General features: G+C 39.5%; 1 protein-coding gene across 11 annotated transcripts in view; it reads left to right on the forward strand.

The window, feature by feature from the left end:
• The first annotated feature begins 6,117 nt into the window (after positions 1-6,117).
• The window catches only part of VSTM2A (V-set and transmembrane domain containing 2A), a 62,822-nt gene continuing 51,175 nt past the window's right edge, over positions 6,118-17,764 (forward strand). For 7 of the 11 annotated variants that reach the window (XR_012054004.1, XR_012054006.1, XR_012054005.1 and 4 more), the window contains exons 1-4: positions 6,120-6,653; positions 8,937-9,103; positions 10,385-10,435; positions 13,770-14,106. Coding sequence is in view for 5 of the 11 variants with exons in the window: in XM_072924371.1 (XP_072780472.1) it covers positions 6,575-6,653; positions 8,937-9,103; positions 10,385-10,435; positions 13,770-14,106 (634 nt within the window). In the remaining 6 variants the exon portion in view is untranslated. Of the gene's footprint in view, positions 6,654-8,936; positions 9,104-10,384; positions 10,436-13,769; positions 14,107-14,892; positions 14,896-17,764 lie in introns of all 11 variants that reach the window. The other 4 variants (XM_012571833.5, XM_004174696.6, XM_072924372.1 and 1 more) reach the window with 3 other exon arrangements.

A 17,764-nucleotide genomic window follows, 5' to 3' on the forward strand; every position in this document is an offset into this window, starting at 1 on the left:
GAAAATATAATTATTTCATGGACAGAATGTTGTTTGCTTTAGCACTGTTGAAAGAAGGGAATGAATTTTTCTATCCGGCCAGCATGACAGTTGTCTCCAGCCCTTCCCATTTTTTTGGACATGGTGAGCACACTCCTCACCAACAGAGCCCTAAATAGCATGGACAAAGCAGCCTAGTTACTGTCCTGTGCCCCAGTGTGTCATCCTTCCAAGAAACACTCCCAGCTTCTATTTTGTTTGGGATACACTCTCAGGGATACCAAGAGCTAAAAAAAGAGGAAATCAAACTGAATTTTCAGTGAAGGTCGAGTTCAGAAAAATTGCAGTTCATATGCATAATTCAGACAGTATTAAATCCTACCCTAACATTTCTGCATCTATATTTTTTGTTTTGCTTGGTTTGCTAAAATTTCTGATCATATGATTCTAAACAACTTAGGAACTCCAGATTTCAAAAACTTTCTTAAGTCAAAGTGCATGTATCATGCTGCAACGATACTTCTACATTATGCTGGGTATGAACCAACCTGGCACAAAAAAAAAAAAAAATTTGAAAAAAAGGAAGAGGTTCATAAGAAGAGTAATACAGCATCTAGGTTTTCTGTATAAAAAGCTTAGTTTCACATGTTTTATATAAACTCAGGGTACAGACTATGCTTAAAACAGCAGGATTTTTTTTTTTTTTTGCTTTTCTCTTATAAAAGCTAAGAAAAAAACAGGGAAAAGCATTTGGATTGATGCCTAAAGTCTCATTTTAAGGTTCTGTGAGCTTTTCTCCCAGCTGCCTAATGCTAGAGAGAGACAATGGTAGAAGAAGAGCTACAAAATGTTCTACTATACATAAAAAGCTGTATTGAAAGACCATTTTTAAAGTTTCAAATCAAGTACTCAAAAGTCAGCAAAGCAAGAATTAACTCCCTCCCTTCATATCCAAAAGCAATGTAGTCTTTAAATATACCGTGATACAGGGATTTTTTTCTAATCATCCCCCAATTTTTCACGTACCCATCACATATGGGTATGTGAAAAATGGAATTAAATTAATCAGCAGGTCTTCAACATTTGGCTTATTTTTATTTTTCAGTGTGTGTCCTTAGGCCTCACCCAAGCACACCACTCAAACACTGAGCTGAAGACAGAATTATTCATTCCCTTCTGGGCTTCCCTATGGTTTTCATCATGCAAAGCTCTGAGAGCTTCCTGAAGGTTAATTTATCTTAACAAAACCTCTCCGAAGTGACAAGGTAATATATTCCACTTTACAGACAGGTAGCAGAGACACATAGACAACAGCCACTTCTGAGCTACCCAGGGCCCAAGTTGTGGGATTTTGTCACATTTTATAATAATCTGCATCTTCAATCACGTCATTCATTCACTTTAATTGCAACTGTGACTGCTCAGTGCTTCTTCATATGAGCCATCTGGGTCCTGAGATGGGCATTCAGAAATGAGAAGCTCACTGTTATTGACCCTATGTGAAATGTCTGATGTAAGTGAGTCCCTCAGGAACTCAGATGGTCAGAGACAGACTCTGCTTCTAGGCAGAACTTAACTGCCCTGAGAGGAAGGCATTCATTCTCTTCCAATGCATGTAAAGTATAAGCACCACATATGACAGACAGCTTTCTTTACTTTCCAGGCCTAAGCAAGAATCTATTCTTAGACTAGCAGAACTTTGTCTAATGAGTGAAGTATGAATCCAGGTTAAAAACAGGAGGGGTTCACCTGAAGTAGATCATAATTTCCTGGAATGAAAGAAATTGATTAAGATAATAGACAAACTTCATTATGATATTTATTTCCTAATTTTCAACCCTTTCATTGATGCTTAATTTTGTTGTAGAATCTTTCTTTTCTCTTACCTTTTTCCTGTTTCTCCAGATACTAATTGCAGGGGGGTTGCACAGCTAGTCCCTTTGCATGTCTGTTCACTCTGTGAAAATGTCATATATGTGCTAAGTCAGCATTCAGGGCTCTGAGAAATTTAGGGACCATGAATGAATGCAGACTTCTAAGGGATGTGAGCTGCTATTGAGCATATGCAATCCATTTTTATTCATATTTTTAATAGTGGCCAAATGCGCAAGAATTTTCACAGGAATGAAATGTCCAAATACAAATGATACCTCAAATATCATGTTTCTGATTTGAGGAGGTAGAGTGTAAGAGTATTTAAAATAAAAGATCTTTAAAGTAAAATAGAAACTAATTTCTAATATTTTTATGATCCTCTCCTCTTCCACTGCTGGTTTCATAGATAGTTGATATACATTTGAATAAGTGGAGAAAACCCAAAGGTAGCAACCACCACTTGAAACCCTGAAAGGCAAAGCTAGCATAGAAACATTACAACCCAAATATATAGTTTTGCAAAGTACAGATCTATAAAGTGTGAGTATGGCTTATGTTTATGCAGAACAGTAATCAGAACAAGAAGTCCCACAGAAGTAAGAAAAAGCATCACTTAGCAAGTGTTCTTCAAACAGGTAATTGTCTCAAATGCTACTAGTTTTGAAGGATTCTACATTTATTCTCGGTCATGAGTAAGGTTATGATGTTGCTTCCTCATGACATAGCAGTCAATTGTATCAAATTTCTGGGAGTCTACAGTGACAAAATATACAAATGGGAGAAATTCTTGTCCCCAAAGAACTTAAGACACAAAAAATTGTTTAGAGTTTCTCTCTTTAAAGATCACAAATTCTCTGAGCATAAACAAGGCTCTCATCGGTTTGGGTACTAATAATTCTATGTGTGTGTTATCTCCTTTAACTGAATAAATATTCAATTATGTAAGAAGTCCCTGATACTCTCAGGTTTGATAGTCAACCCTTCACAAGCTCTTTTCCAAGTTATTACCAAAAAAATTACTACTTGAGTTATGGTGCTACTTCCAATATATAATTACATACTGTTGACAAGAGACAACAGTGACGTGCTGGGAGAGCCTCATCTGAGCACTTGGGTTAACAAAACCAAAGAGCAACCTCCAGTGAGGAAAATCAGCTTCCATTTCAACTTTTATAAGTCACACATTTCATCAGACAATAAAAAATTTTCCTTGAAACTGTAAAGAAATCATTGAAATAATGATAAAAGAGCTGAAAATACCAGTCAACACAAAAAACAATATAAAAGATAACTTTTTTCGGTTTTGTTTTTAATTTAGCTTGTTGTATAGCAATACAATCATGGTCTCAAACATCAGCTGATCAGTTTCCTACAGGGCAAAGCAGCCCATATCAGTCCATGTCTTTATGGGACCAAAGCACTCCAACCTTGTTGCTGATAAGCCAAACAATAACTTTCATTTCTAACATTTACTGATCTTGAAATCTCCATAATCACTTTTTTCCTTAAGAGTTAGAACAGATGCACAGATCTGGGATCTGTAAGCTGGGCAGAGTTACAAACATGCAGAGCCATTAATGATTTTGAAGGAGCATTTGATCTGGAACATGTATTGCAGTTATAATACGATACAGAAGAGATCTACATAATTCAGCTCCAAGGCATCATAAAAGGGTCTTCCATTTTTACATTTCATTGGCATGTTTGAAAAGTAATTCCACTGTGCATGGACAAATTTTTCTGACCTGGGAGGATGTCCTGTGATGTCTCATCTGTTAGAATCATTAAGAGGGAGGAAAAAAGGCACCAGGAATCTCACATGCACCGTATCATTCATGTTATAAAGCACAGCTGGTACTTCTCTTAAGTTAGACTACATTAAAAGTCTTTCTACAGCACAAATGGCAGAGATTTCCCACAAGACAACTAGGCATTCACTGCCCAGATTCATAGAGCATGGTTGATTGTGGAGAAGTCACACCCATCAGGATGAATTTTAACATTGATAATGTGAGGTGGATTATTTTTGCTTTCTGTTTAAAGTATTTCATCAAATCATATGGCTTGTTGCAGCACATCAATAAAATAAAAATAATAAACATGTAACCAAGTTAAAGGATTATTTCCATGAAATCCATTTCCTGATACATCCTCTGTTCTGATATTTTAATAACCATATATATATATATCTATATTATTTTTTATGTCCCTGGGGCATTAATTTAAGATTTCATTAGTTCCATTGACTACAAGTTATTTGGCAGAATTATTCTCTCTTTTAAATTAAAATTTGATAAAATTAAATTTACCTATCAAGTGTCTTGAATTGGAAAAAGCAAATAAAAGAGAAAAAATAATCTGTTTTTGTTTTCTGCTTTCCTTCTAAACCAGGTGATACTGCTTAGATTCTTTTTCCTCCTGTCTAATTTACATTTAACTTGGCTGCTGATAATATGTCTCTAATTTTTAATTTCAACTGATTACTGATGACGTACATGGGTTTGAAGTGAATCCTATAATCAGCCTTCATTTTCAGGAGTGAGTTAGGATTTTGGCTACCCATCTGAAAAGGAACTGAGTCCTTTTATGGAAATTATTGAAACATTCACCATCTGAACCTCTAAAAAACTCTATAGTGTGTATTTAATCATTGAATAACTGACAAACCTTGACTGTTTCAGATAATTTAGGTCTACCACCTTTAAAGACAGGTGCTTCTCTTTTGTTTAACAGGCTTTCTTTGGTTTTGAATATATCCATCATGACCTCCTTTAAAATAATTAAATCTCTCTGCTAATAGGAAATCTTTCAAGTAACACAATTGTTTTCTCATTAGGGGGATCATTTTAATAATTTAAATTATATTTGATTTATTGTATTAATTTTTTACTCAGAATTATTGCTAAGCTTTAGTTATTATGACATGAGTGGAATAGGCTATTGCCATCAAGAAATGGCTCCCTTATTATAATAAATAAAAATGGGAACTCACACAATTATGAAAGAGAAAAAAAGAAAGAGCTAAAATTGAGAAAAAAAGATTGTTCTCCAATCAGATATCATTAGTCCTGTGAAAGAGATCTCTGCAGCTATGTCAGATGTTTTGTATGCATGCAATAATTTGGCTAGTGCAGTGAGTAAGGTGAAAGTTGCATTTTGTGCCATTGTGCAACTACTGTACCCCCATTGCCAGGAATGACAGAACCTGTCCTGTTCCAGAAAAACATACTGCTTGTGAAGATAAAATTCTCCTAATTTGGTACCATGCTGTAGCTTTTTTTAGTTTGTGATTAGCAGTTAAGTTCAACTATTTGGCAGTCTGAGGACTCTTTTCAGTTTCTATTTAATCTTTGTCTCTGCCTTCAGAAGGTATTTGGTGATTGCTTAGTGCAACAAGCACTTTCTAGATGGCTTCTTACTGCAAGCAGCAGGGTGATTTCAGCCTGAGAGAACGTCTCTCAGCGCAGATGTGTTTCAGGGTGTTTTGAATACCTATAACACAGTCAAGGTTAGTCTTATCTGAACATTATTAATATACATAGGCAGAAAACAGGGAACAAGGAAGAAAAGATTCACTGCACAAGGAAGCATTCTTTAAGATACTGTAAACACCTTCTCTAATGTACATAAATATATACAATAATGTGAGTAATCTGTAAGATATGAAAATCCATTTTTATCTAGTTAAATATTTTTCTGTAGAAATGTGTATAATTCAACCTAAGCACACTCTAAGTATCATCCTCTTTATTTGCCTTTGAAGACAAAATGAAGTAATTTTAATATAAGATGCTAGAAGCATAGTTACTTGGAGCAGGCAGTAGCAAGTGTGACAGGATTACTGAGGAACTGTTTTCCCCTCAGATCCTGTAACAGGGAAAGAAAAAGGCGAAAACAGAAACAGCTTAACTCACCAAAAATCAAACCACTGCATTGCCCTTTTAGCCACTGAGTGGTTTGGGTTGAAAGACCAAGATTATATCAGTACAATAAAAACTCCCTCTGTCATAAGCAGTACACTATTCAAAAAGAAAAACCCCAAAACCCCAAAGAAACAAACAAAAAACACAAACCCACCAAAAAACCCTGCAGATTTAGCCCAGCATCAGAGGCAGTAGAAGTTAGAGCAGGTAGAGGTGTAGAATATGAGGAGGGAGAAGCAAGGGTTAAAGGCATTATCGCAGCCATTAGAAGGAAAAGTTGTAGCAATACAAGCACAGTAGACTTCTTTCCCCCCACCCCTGTCCCCCCCCCTTTTCCTTCCCCTACTCCTCTCTTCCCAAGCTGGATCAGTGTGTAGGGAGGGCAGTCATCACGCCATCCTGAGCAGCAAGAGCTGACGCTGGACGAAGCTGCCAGGTAGCTGAAAAAAGGCACAGAAGGCAGTTGATACCCACTTTTCAGCGGTTTGTGTTTTTTTAGTCTGTATCTGGACTTCAAGCAACACAGCGCCTGAGACAGCTCGTCTGAACCACACTGTATTGCAATACTAGCTCTTCTCAAAGAAAAAGACTCCACTGAGCAGCAGAATGCTGCCAGTGTCGCAGCCAGGTCTACAGTACAGAGCCTTTTTGTAACATTGCAAATTTCTTTCTGTTCAGATATTTGAAATACATACATACACTTATATATCAGTTCTTTCTTTTCTGAGGACACCTTTGGCTGTTTTTGGTTTTTTCTGTTTGTTTTTTTTTTCCTGATGTGACTTCTTCCTCTTGGAATGATGGGGATCTTTTTAGCTTATATTGGATTCATTTTCTTTTCAGTTATGTATATTCAACAAGGACTTTCTACCCAAGGTAAGATCACTTATTGTCAAATATGTGTGTGTCTGGTTTGCTATACTAAAACAGACTGAGAACAGAATTGGGGGGGGGGGGGGAAGGAAGAAGGGAGAAAATAAGGAAAGCAATGAAAATGTGTAAGAGGTGAGGACACCAAGCATCATATTTACATTTAGTTTGTACAGAAAAAATTGCCTGTAAATAGGAAAAAAAGTGAGAAGTTTCCCCAAAGTAGAAGTATAAAAGGCTTCCTTCACCCAAATGCAAAGAGGGAAATAGCAGGCACCTTGCAGAAGAGTGAAGGGGTGCTGGGGAATGGACATGCATGTGTTTGAGTTGTGCATGTTGTTATCGAGGCATGCTTGCATACAATAAACACCTACCCGTGCATGCATAATTATTGCATTCAGACCAAGTACCGGCTGGCTAAACCTACTGCTTCTCTTAAAATATTGCAGTCTCCTTCTGTGCTGCTTTCCCTTTCCTCTCTTATTATCCTGCAATCCTCAGAGTCAGACCTTCATTCCCATTCCGTGACTATGTGTATTTCTACCACTCTACCCCCATAAAAAAAAAAAAAAAAAAAAAAGAAAAAAAAGAGAGAGAGAGAAAAAGACAAAATCGACTTCTTTGAATGCCTCCCCCACCCTTGTCGCCTTCCTCCCTCCCTCTCCGCCGAAAGGCGCGCCTTGCATTTCAAGCAGCCCCGGCGCTGCAGGAGCCGGCTGTTCGGGACCCCGGGGCTGCGGCGCCGCCGTCAGCACCACGGACAGATCCCGACCGCTGCCCGCCGCCCCCGCTGCCCCCGCCCGCTGCTGCGCCTGCTGCCCGAGCCCTCCGCCCCCTGCCCGCTCCCGCCGCCCCCTGCCCGCCGCCCCTGCTCGCCCTCCCAGCCCGCAGCTCCCCGCGGCATCCGGGGGGATGCCGGCAGCAGTCACCTCCGTGTCCCCACACCGCTCACGCCTACAGACCAGGAGGGGAGAGAAGGAGCAAACCGAAAAGAAACCCCAAACCAAACTTACTAGCACCTAACACTCAAAATGTACGGTCCTTTTTGGCAGTTTAAGTCGGTGACTAGCAATGGCTGGCTGGTGGGGGCGGGGGTCTGAAAAAGGGGCACCGTGGAATATAAAGCTAGCAGCTTTGAAAGTATTTGTTGCCAGGTGCAGATGTAGGGGTAAAGAGAAGTAACACTGGTTACCAAATTATCCCACCAATTCCAGGCTGGCTAGGAAGACTGTATAAAGAGAGGGGAAGAGGGGAGGAGACAGGGAGCAATATTTCTTTCGCATCACATTTCCTTCAGATCATAATATGCTCTAGTCAATCTGTAGCTATTAATAACAGAAAGTGACATTGCAGAGTCTTTCCAATTTTTCCTCTTCTTGAAACACAACATTTATTTATTAGATTGTTTTTCTGCAGACCCCCTCACTTGACTATCATGATTCATTATGTTGCACAATTTTAAAGTGAGCAATGGGGAGGAAGAGAAGGAAATAAAGACTGAGACTTGAAAAATTACTGATGTGTTTGACAATGTCTATCAGCATTAGCTTTTATACCTAGCAGTGGTAAACTGAAATGGGCAGATCCTGTTGAAGGACTGAGATACAAATATGAATGTTAGTTCTAGAAAGTGTCTTCTGGGACTGAGAAACAGAAGGTGAATTGATTTTGGTCTGATTATGCAAGCAGAGGTTCTCAGAATCTAAGTAACTAAGTCAGGTAAAGCCTATGAAAAGGACATTTGACGAGTTATTGTAACACTCACTCAGAAGAGTACCCAGAGGTGCCTGTGCCATTAGCTGCTTCAGCTGGCTGTGGAATGTTTAACAATTTACAGGTCTACAGCTCAACCCTACAAAATACAATAAATCAGTCTGATTTTTTTCCTCTCCTAAAGTGGTCTTGTACAAAATTCCTCAGTGAGTCTGGTGAAATACTGCATTCTGCCCAAGGGTATTTGGAGCTAATTATGTGAAACTTCACCAGCTCATGAGAGCAAGCAGGGGGATCTATAGCATTTCCCATAAGCAGAATTGAGAGTGTAAAGAGGGTGGATTTGTGCATAAGGGAGGAAAAACATACCTGTATGTGAGAAAAACCAGGGGAGATAATGTGTGGGACATTCAGGAGAAAAAAAAAAAAAAAAAAAAAAAAAGAGTGGGAATAAGAAAACTTAAAAAAGGGGGGGAGGGGAGAAACAATAAAAAATAAAAAATAATTTAAAAAAAACCCAAGAAGCAGAGCATAACTTATTAGAAGGTAGCAATCTGTTATGCATTTGTTTTACAGCAAAATTCACAGAGTTTCCCCGAAATGTCACGGCCACTGAAGGGCAGAACGTGGAGATGTCTTGTGCTTTCCAAAGTGGCTCTACTTCGGTGTACCTTGAAATCCAGTGGTGGTTTCTGCGGGCAGCTGAGGACCAAGAGGCTGGTGCTGAGGTGACAGGCACTCAGGTAGTGATCCTCTGCATGGGGGCATAAAACCATCTGGAGAATGCTACAGAAAGGATGGGGAGGAAAGGGGAGAAGGAAAGTAGGGAAGAGCAGAAAGAAGGAGCAGAAAGAGGTTCTGCATCTCCCAAGGGACTTAATTTTGACTATGAAATAACAGAGCAGGAAACTGCAGAGGAAAATGCTCATCTCAGGGGTCGGTGCCTTTGGTGCCTATCACTTCCATGATGCAGCCAGGGCTGCCCACAAAACCACACAGGTTTCCAAAGTCTATTCCCCCACACCTCCTCCCTGCCTTTTTAATTTTTTTTTATTGTTTCTTTTCCTTATTTCATTCTCCCTTGGAAAGCAGCTGTTCAAAGATTGCTCCTCGTGGGAATTTTGTATTTCCCATGTGGCAAGATCCTACACGTGCCTTCCAATTTCCATCTAGCGCAGCCGAGGTGGCAGCCCCAACTCCGTAAGCAGCTGCCACAGGAGGGCACACGCAGGAGGGGGCGGGGGAGGCAGGGGGAAAAAGAAGTAAAGCCTAAAGAAGTAAAAACCCACAATCAGTCAACGGCGTGATTTCATCCTTCTGAGCGGGACAAGAAGGGCTATGTCCACTCACACTGCCATTAGGAGATGCTCGTCCCTATGGCCGCTGCTATCTCCTCACCGGGCGCGGCAAAAGGCGCCCATGCGAGGAGGGAGGGCGGAGGGTCCGCGGGTCCGCGTCGCTCGGCCGCCCGTGCCGGCGGTGCCCGGCTGTCCCCGGCTGTTCCCCGGCTGTCCCCGGCTGTGCCCGGCTGTATCCGGCTGTTCCCCGGCTGTCCCCGGCTGTGCCCGGCTGTGCCCGGCTGTTCCCCGGCTGTCCCCGGCTGTGCCCGGCTGTGTCCGGCTGTGTCCGGCTGTCCCCGGCTGTGTCCGGCTGTGCCCGGCTGTTTCCCGGCTTTGTCCGGCTGTCCCCGGCTGTGTCCGGCTGTGTCCGGCTGTGTCCGGCTGTGCCCGGCTGTGTCCGGCTGTCCCCGGCTGTGTCCGGCTGTGTCCGGCTGTGTCCGGCTGTGCCCGGCTGTGCCCGGCTGTTCCCCGGCTGTCCCCGGCTGTCCCCGGCTGTGTCCGGCTGTCCCCGGCTGTGTCCGGCTGTGCCCGGCTGTGCCCGGCTGTCCCCGGCTGTGCCAGGCGCGGCCCGCAGGTGGCAGGCGCGGCGCGCCGCTCCACGGGCAACGCGGCGGGAGCGGAGCGGGAGCTGAGCGGGAGCGGGGCGAGGGCCGGAGACCCACGGCAGCGCTCCTTTCCCTGCAGGTGGAGTTCCTGCCCGAGCGGGACCTGGACAGTGACGGCACGAAGATCAGCGTAAGTGTCGCCTCAGGGCGCGGGCAGTCCCCGCCGGCCGGGGGTCCCTTCCCCAGTGAGGGTCCACCTCGCCTCCGAGCGCCCAGTGCTCCTGCCCCGCATATCCTCCCTATCCGCACCGCAGATAGTGGGTAGCTGGGCAGCTCAGCGATTGGACTCGATGATTCTATAATTCCTTGACTACTTCCTTGACGGCCCTGGCAGAGGGTGCCAGGACAGACATTCCCCATGCAGCCCTCCCCCCCCACCCCCCGCACCCTTGGACATGGAGGCACAGACCAGCATGGTCGAGGCAAAGTCCATGATCTGTTTGTACCTGTGAAAGATTCAGCCTGCACCTATCCTTGCATTTCTTGTTCCCATTTACCCTGGGCAACTGCTGAGTCTGCCTTAGCACTCCAAAGTTGGTTTTAAGGCTGAAATTTGTCCATAAAGCTGCACTTGCCTTTAGCAGGGTGTGCAACTTCTTAAATGGGTGTTTTCTCAGGTCCATACCTGCTGGCAGAAAGAAAGCTGGGAAAGACTTTGGACAAAACCTCCCCATTGGGAGCAATCTCAACTCTTGACAACAGAGACTCAGTTTTATGAAAGTGAGATTCTGACACCAGTTACCAATCTGCTGCTTGGAGATTAAACCAGAATCTTATCTCAACAGAATTATAAAGCAGCGTTGCTCAAATCCCCCTGTTCCCTTGCAGGGAAAGGATGCCTCCCACAGCCAACTCATGTCCTGTGTCAGGCACAGCCTGAAGGCTGCTTCTGACCTCAGAATAGGTCAGATCCTTTTCCCTCAGCATCCCAAGAAATGTATGGTGGTGGGATGATGGTGTGGTGCTCACTGCAGTGGAAAGACACAGATACTTAGCAGATACTGCAGCATGAATATTCCCTTTCAGCCCACAGGGGTTTTCCCTTTCTCTGGCATAATCGCTTTGGAAGTGTTTTTTAGCTGCAGACAAGGCTTTGAGTACCAGTAAAGCTTAAAACAGCAACAAATAAAGGGGAATAATTTCTGACAAATCCTTTTCTCTGCTGTTTTTTGATGCCTACAAATAAGAAACCAGATAATTACATCAGGTCAAAGTACACCTAAGTATAGCTGAAGGGGATTTATAAATGAGGACCCAGGTATACTGTGTTCAATACAGTACATATGGTAGCCATACTTATATTTTCTGTGATACTTCTCACCATCGACTAGAAATGCTTTGTGTCATGGACCATATCTTCAGTTGCATTTGTAGACTATCTTACAAATGAGGCTCACATGTGGTCTTTGGCTACTATTCTACTAGACATAGGGCTAGCAGATAATTCATTCCTTATCAGTACTGGCTCATTTGAAATCCCTGAAGTAGTCCACAAGAACTGAGACACAATATAGACTGTAAAGCTTGTCTCATCTTTGAAGTTACAAATCTCTTTCATTATGTATAATAATGATTAATGAGAAGGTATTTACAGTGCTCCTATAAGCTTGCATAAAACATTTATTTTATATTTGTAATAAAAATAGTCAACATTATGTTGCTGTCTAAATCTTCTTTTTATCTACTCTTTACAAATGTAGCCCTATTTTTATAGGCATACACAGCTCCATTAGTAGTAATGTAAATTATCATAATGAAGAGAAAACTAAGGTACATTTAATAATTTTTTTTTTAATGCTAGATGTAGGCTGAAATACACCATTTCTATCTGTTCTAAATGATAAAGCAGCACAAACTGAAAACATGCATATATGTTACCTGCAAGAATCTCTAAATTTCAAATACAAAATCAAAAACAATTCTGTTTTTCACCAGGGCTATGCAGCACTGTTAATTTTGTGGCCCTTGCACAGGAACAAATGAAGTCACAATATAACCTACCAATCTTCTTTCAATTCCTATGAATCTTCTTTAATCCTTTTGCTGAACATGAATTGTTCAGTAGAGATATATTATTATTGAATATGATTTAAATAACTATCCAGCACTTTCTGTGCAATTAATATTGCATACATTATACCTGTGAGTATGTAATCTATACTTTCAACTCAGTTTGCCAAGTATAAATTCAGAGCTGGGTACAACACAACAGGCTATAAAGTCCATCCAGTACCTTAAAGCAATGACATATTCATGAGTATTGCTCTTCAATTTATCAAGAAGGCATAATGGGTGCCTTGCCAACACTGGTCACATTAGGCCAAGCTGTCAGAAGCAATATATTTTAGAATCCCCAATAATATCTGTCTAGCTTCAATCTAGTAGTTTTCTATTTTTGTGATCTAGCATGTATTGATCATCTTGATGACTCCTTATTGGCTGTCACTGATATGACACAAGGCAAACTTTGCGTCCATGTTTATGTAACGATGGAAGTAAACCACCTTCAAACCTTCTGAAGTTCTTCAAAGCTGAAGATTTATATTCCATGGAATACCTTTTAATTTGCTTCCTGTGGGGCAACAGATATTAATTCAGATAGAGAGTAATAGAAAATTAATTTAATATAAATTCTCTTAAGTGATGAAAATACAGAAAGGAATCTGTGTTAACTTTTCCCAATGCATCTTAATACCTATCACTTATTTCTGGATGTATAATTTACTCATGTTTGTTTTAATTATCAGAAATAAAAAATATGTTATGTTGCCCTCAGATATTAGAACTAATTAAAAATAAATCAGGAGTCTTTTTTTAGCTGACAACTTTTAAAACAATTCTGAACATGTGCTTCTAATAAGTATACAGATAAACAAGGGAAAAGAAACAACCTGACACAATATGTCTTGTTATCATTAACAGAAAAAAATACCAAAGGTTTAGACACACTTGAAGGGGACAAACTGAGTGCAAAATATAGTTTCAATATAGTGAAGAGTACAAGCTAATCTAATAAATAGTTATTTGCATAGTTTAAATCTTCATCTCCAACAAAATTGTTAATGCACTAGTTCAGAAACAGAATTATTCAATAAAGCCAACTAACTGGAAAGGTTTAACCAATAAAGTACACGGATACTAGGTTTACATAAGAAAGCTCATTAAAAATGTTCATGATCTTAAACAATTAATTGGAATGAACATGGTAGTTTGGGTTTTTTTTCTGAAGCTAATTAGATTTCAGAGCAAACTATCTAAGCAGATTTGGAAAGATGATTTCAGGCATCCTCATAGATAAAATTAGCCATACTCATCCTTGATGTAACTTTCCTGCAGTAAGCACAATCACACCATCAAGTAAATAGGTGCTATGCCCATAGAGTTTTTCCTAAGAAAAAAGAATTCATGATAGTGGCTTTTTCTCTGTTTTTTTTTTTTTTTTTTTTTTCCTGGAAAATTTGCAGACAGTGAAGGTACAAGGGAATGACATCTCCCACAAGCTGCAGATTTCAAAAGTGAGGAAAAAGGATGAAGGCTTGTATGAGTGCAGGGTGACCGATGCCAACTATGGAGACCTTCAGGAATACAAGGCCCAGGCATTTCTCAAAGTCAATGCTAACAGCCACTCCCGGCGAATGCAAGCCTTTGAGGCATCCCCGATGTGGTTGCAAGACATGAAACCTCGTAAAAACATCTCAGCAGCTGTCCCAAGTAGCATCCACAATTCTGCCAATCAGCGTGTACGTGCCACCTCCAGCCCCGAAGCAGCAGCCAAAATCCCCAAACAAAGTCCGCAGTCAGGTATGGTAAAGCATTTTGAGCTTTCATTTGATTGCTTACCAGCATGTAAAAGGAGGCTAAATCAACAAGGTAACCAGGAATTGTGACTAGGAGAGTGTGGTGCTCATTTGTTCCTCCTTCTTCTGGTTCTATTCTTCCTGCTATCTCTTTACTTCCTAAAATCTGAAGAATAAGTTTCTGAGCAGAAGAAGAAAAAAACCTTAAAATTCTATATGTGGATTTTATCTCTACCAGTTTTACCTACCTAAGGCTAGCTCTCAAATCAAAGCTTAGTTTTTTTCCTGTAGTGTGTGTGGAGAGACAGGGGCATGTCAGTGAATAACTCATCTCATTTTAAGATGTCTGTGCATGATAAATTAAATAAAACACTCATCCAGATGTGTTTCTTCCTAAGTTATTTTACACTAGTCACCTAACTTATGCCTACAACATTTTTTTAAATTAATCTACTTTCACTGGCAACCCTATTTTCATAAGGAACTTGGCTTCTAAATCTAACCAGACCTTAGAGACACCAGATAGTTTCTCTGTTGTGTAGGCTTTAGAAGGACCATGGGTGTCTCAGAGAGTGTGTTTGTCATCTTCAAGTGCTTGATCATTGGCTTTGAATCAAGGGTTAAAATGGCAGTGCCTCTGTTGTCTGTCATGTAGAAATTAGCATTTTATACATTTTGTTGGGGAGATTTTGTTCACCCCTACATACATAACCTATAATCAATATCAGTCTTCACTTTCTACATTGTTATCATAAAATTCACAGTTATGCAAAAGTACATGAATATACAGGAGGTTCAGATCTATATGATGGCAATAGAGAAATGGACAAGATAAAAAATTGAGATGTAAATTATCAAATATCCTCTGTAAAACAAACTGTGCAAGTTTAAGGATTTCTGTGTTACTTCTGTTTAAACTGAGAGCCAATGTAAGGTGCAAAAACACAGCATACCTTAAAACGTAATGGAAACTAATTAACTCTGATGCATCATTTTTCTGCTAGTATGTTGTTAAATCAAAAACTGTGAATACAACAAATTTCACAGCACACCTGTTGTGAAATCACTTCAAAGTTACAGCAAGAAAAGTTAGAAAGACTTTTTTATGAGGAAAATGCATTTTCGTACAGATTGGAACAATATGATTATTCATATAAAAATTCTTATTGCTGTTAAAAAAGGTGATGCATATACTATCAATATTTTACCTCTGTATACACTTTTTAAAATTTATGTAAGTTACATTCAGTTTTCTTTTCCTGAAATGAAGCCACTTTCATTTTTAAGCTCTTCCAAAAATATCTAAGCTCTTAGAAGAAAATAAATATATCACTTGATTTAAAACTACCATTCTACCATGGCTTTCCTTTCAGATAAACATATGCATTTCTTATTTTCCATTTGACTCATACACTTCAAAGCAGCAGACTTTTCCATAAAGGGAAAACTCTGCTTCCTATTCCATCTTATGTGAAATTAATTAAAATAGTCAGAGGTTTATGAAATATGTAGCAACTGACTATACTGCATTGCAGCCGAAGTGTGCACAAAACATCTAATCCACTAAATCATTTTGGATATATAATTTATTCTATGGTATTTTTTATGTCCTTAGTCCAAGCAATGTCTTGACTGATTACTGGACATTTCTTATTTGAGATCTTGTAAGTTATTACATGGAAAGTTCCTGTTACGAAAAAAAAAAAATTAGTATTTTTACTTGAGCAAAGATTAATGCAGATCATGTACAGACAATCCTAATCAAAATAATTTTAAAATTGAAAAGATAAAACATAGTTTATTAGCTCATTTTTTATGATCAAGCACAGACAAATGCTACATTCATCAGACATGTAGCTTATCTACTGAAGAACTAAAAGTGTATCAGGAATCACTCACTTAATTTAAATTTAATGGTCACTTGCCCCACAAATGATTTGTGATATTTTTGATATCCGATTTTAGACATCACTTAAACTGTTGACAACCAAGATTTGCTTTCCTTTACTTGAGAATATCTTGGCCTGGCTTTTCCAGTTGTGGTGAGATTTGGATTTTTGTTCTATTTTATGGTTGTTCTACAGTAATAGAAATACCCACAGAAGCACAAGAAAATGGAGACTTTTAGCTTTATCTAACTTAGAGGAGCGACTTCAGCTGAGGGAGGGGATATATAAGTTGTGGGACCTCAAATAAAGCAGAAATGAGATTTCATAGATGTTAATAGTCTATCTTTTTATGATAGAGAATGAACACAACTTCCTCACTTTATCAAATGAGAGTCTTCTCCTCTTTAACATAATGCAAACCATATTTATGCATGTGCAAGACTGGTATGTGATTACATTATATGTAAACACTGTATTCATCCAGCCTAGAACTTTGAAACATGTTCGAATACAAATGTAACATAAGTACATATTTGTACTTGAAAGATGTACACGTTGTGATGTTTGTTGCAAGATGTACACGTTTGTTCATGTTGAGTAAAACACTGACTTCAGCAATACTGATTGAAGAGAAAAGTACTACTAACCCTAGGTAATTGTATCAAATATTCTCCAGTATAAAGAGCTGGTATGTAGTTATTGGCAAACAATAAATTTTACTGCCATGCTCACAGATTATTGTGAAATACATTTAAAACAATGGGAAACATGGCACTGTGAAATTATTGGAAATTCTGTATTCAGCTACTGCTGAAGAACTCGACTACTAATAGATGAAAAACTGACTCAGATTATATGACTATTTTGTCCCTAAAAAATATTTTTAAAAGGTATATAACAGTCTACATGACTTCTTGTATCCTGAAGTACACTGCAGAATTTTGTTTATTTCTTAACAATGGATATTTACTGTGTAGCTCTGTAGAAACATTTTATAGTCACTACCATTTTAAAACATCAGCACTTCCCAACTGAACAGATATTTCTGCTATTCTCTTACTCATTCAAAATAAAAATCATATACAGTATCTATGATAACTGTCAGGGAGCTATATAGCCACAGCTGACAAATCAAAGTGCTACAAGGCCCATTCAGTATTTTCCACTGCTCTGAAAAATATTATCTGAGTGTAAAAAAAATATATTTATTACTGTAAGCATAATGGAGATTCAATGCAGGAAGAAATAGCTAATGAGAACACCTCCCACAGAGTCTTCATATAATATACTAAGAAGCACTCAAAGTCAAAAAAGTCAGGCAAGCAGAAATCAAAGCCAACACAACTTGACCCTTTCATTTCATAATTATGGGCTGCAGCAAAGGAAGTAACCCATCACAGCTTAATAGGAATCAGAGTAATTTGACAGAGTAATCTGCATACATCCAAAAAAACATCCTATGCATGTGGAGTGACAGACATATTTTTTTCCTGAATTATTCATAACAATCTACCTTAGTCCAAAGGTAAAAGTACAGACTTATGACAAAACCTGCAATTCTAAGGAATTAAATGGGGTCCAAGAGTTAAAATGAATTCAGCTGAAAGGAAGCTAAATAATCTCCAAGCTGCAGAAAATGTCATTGTTTCATGGATACAAATCTAAACTAACTCTGCTGTCTGCATTCAAATCACTCAACATTTATAGCAACAAAACCAGCTGAAGAATTTGTTGTGCAGAGAATGAGTATATTCCCCCAAGCTCTTCCTGTTC

Source organism: Taeniopygia guttata, chromosome 2 (genome assembly GCF_048771995.1).
Source record: "Taeniopygia guttata chromosome 2, bTaeGut7.mat, whole genome shotgun sequence".
In the NCBI taxonomy this organism is placed as follows: domain Eukaryota; kingdom Metazoa; phylum Chordata; class Aves; order Passeriformes; family Estrildidae; genus Taeniopygia; species Taeniopygia guttata.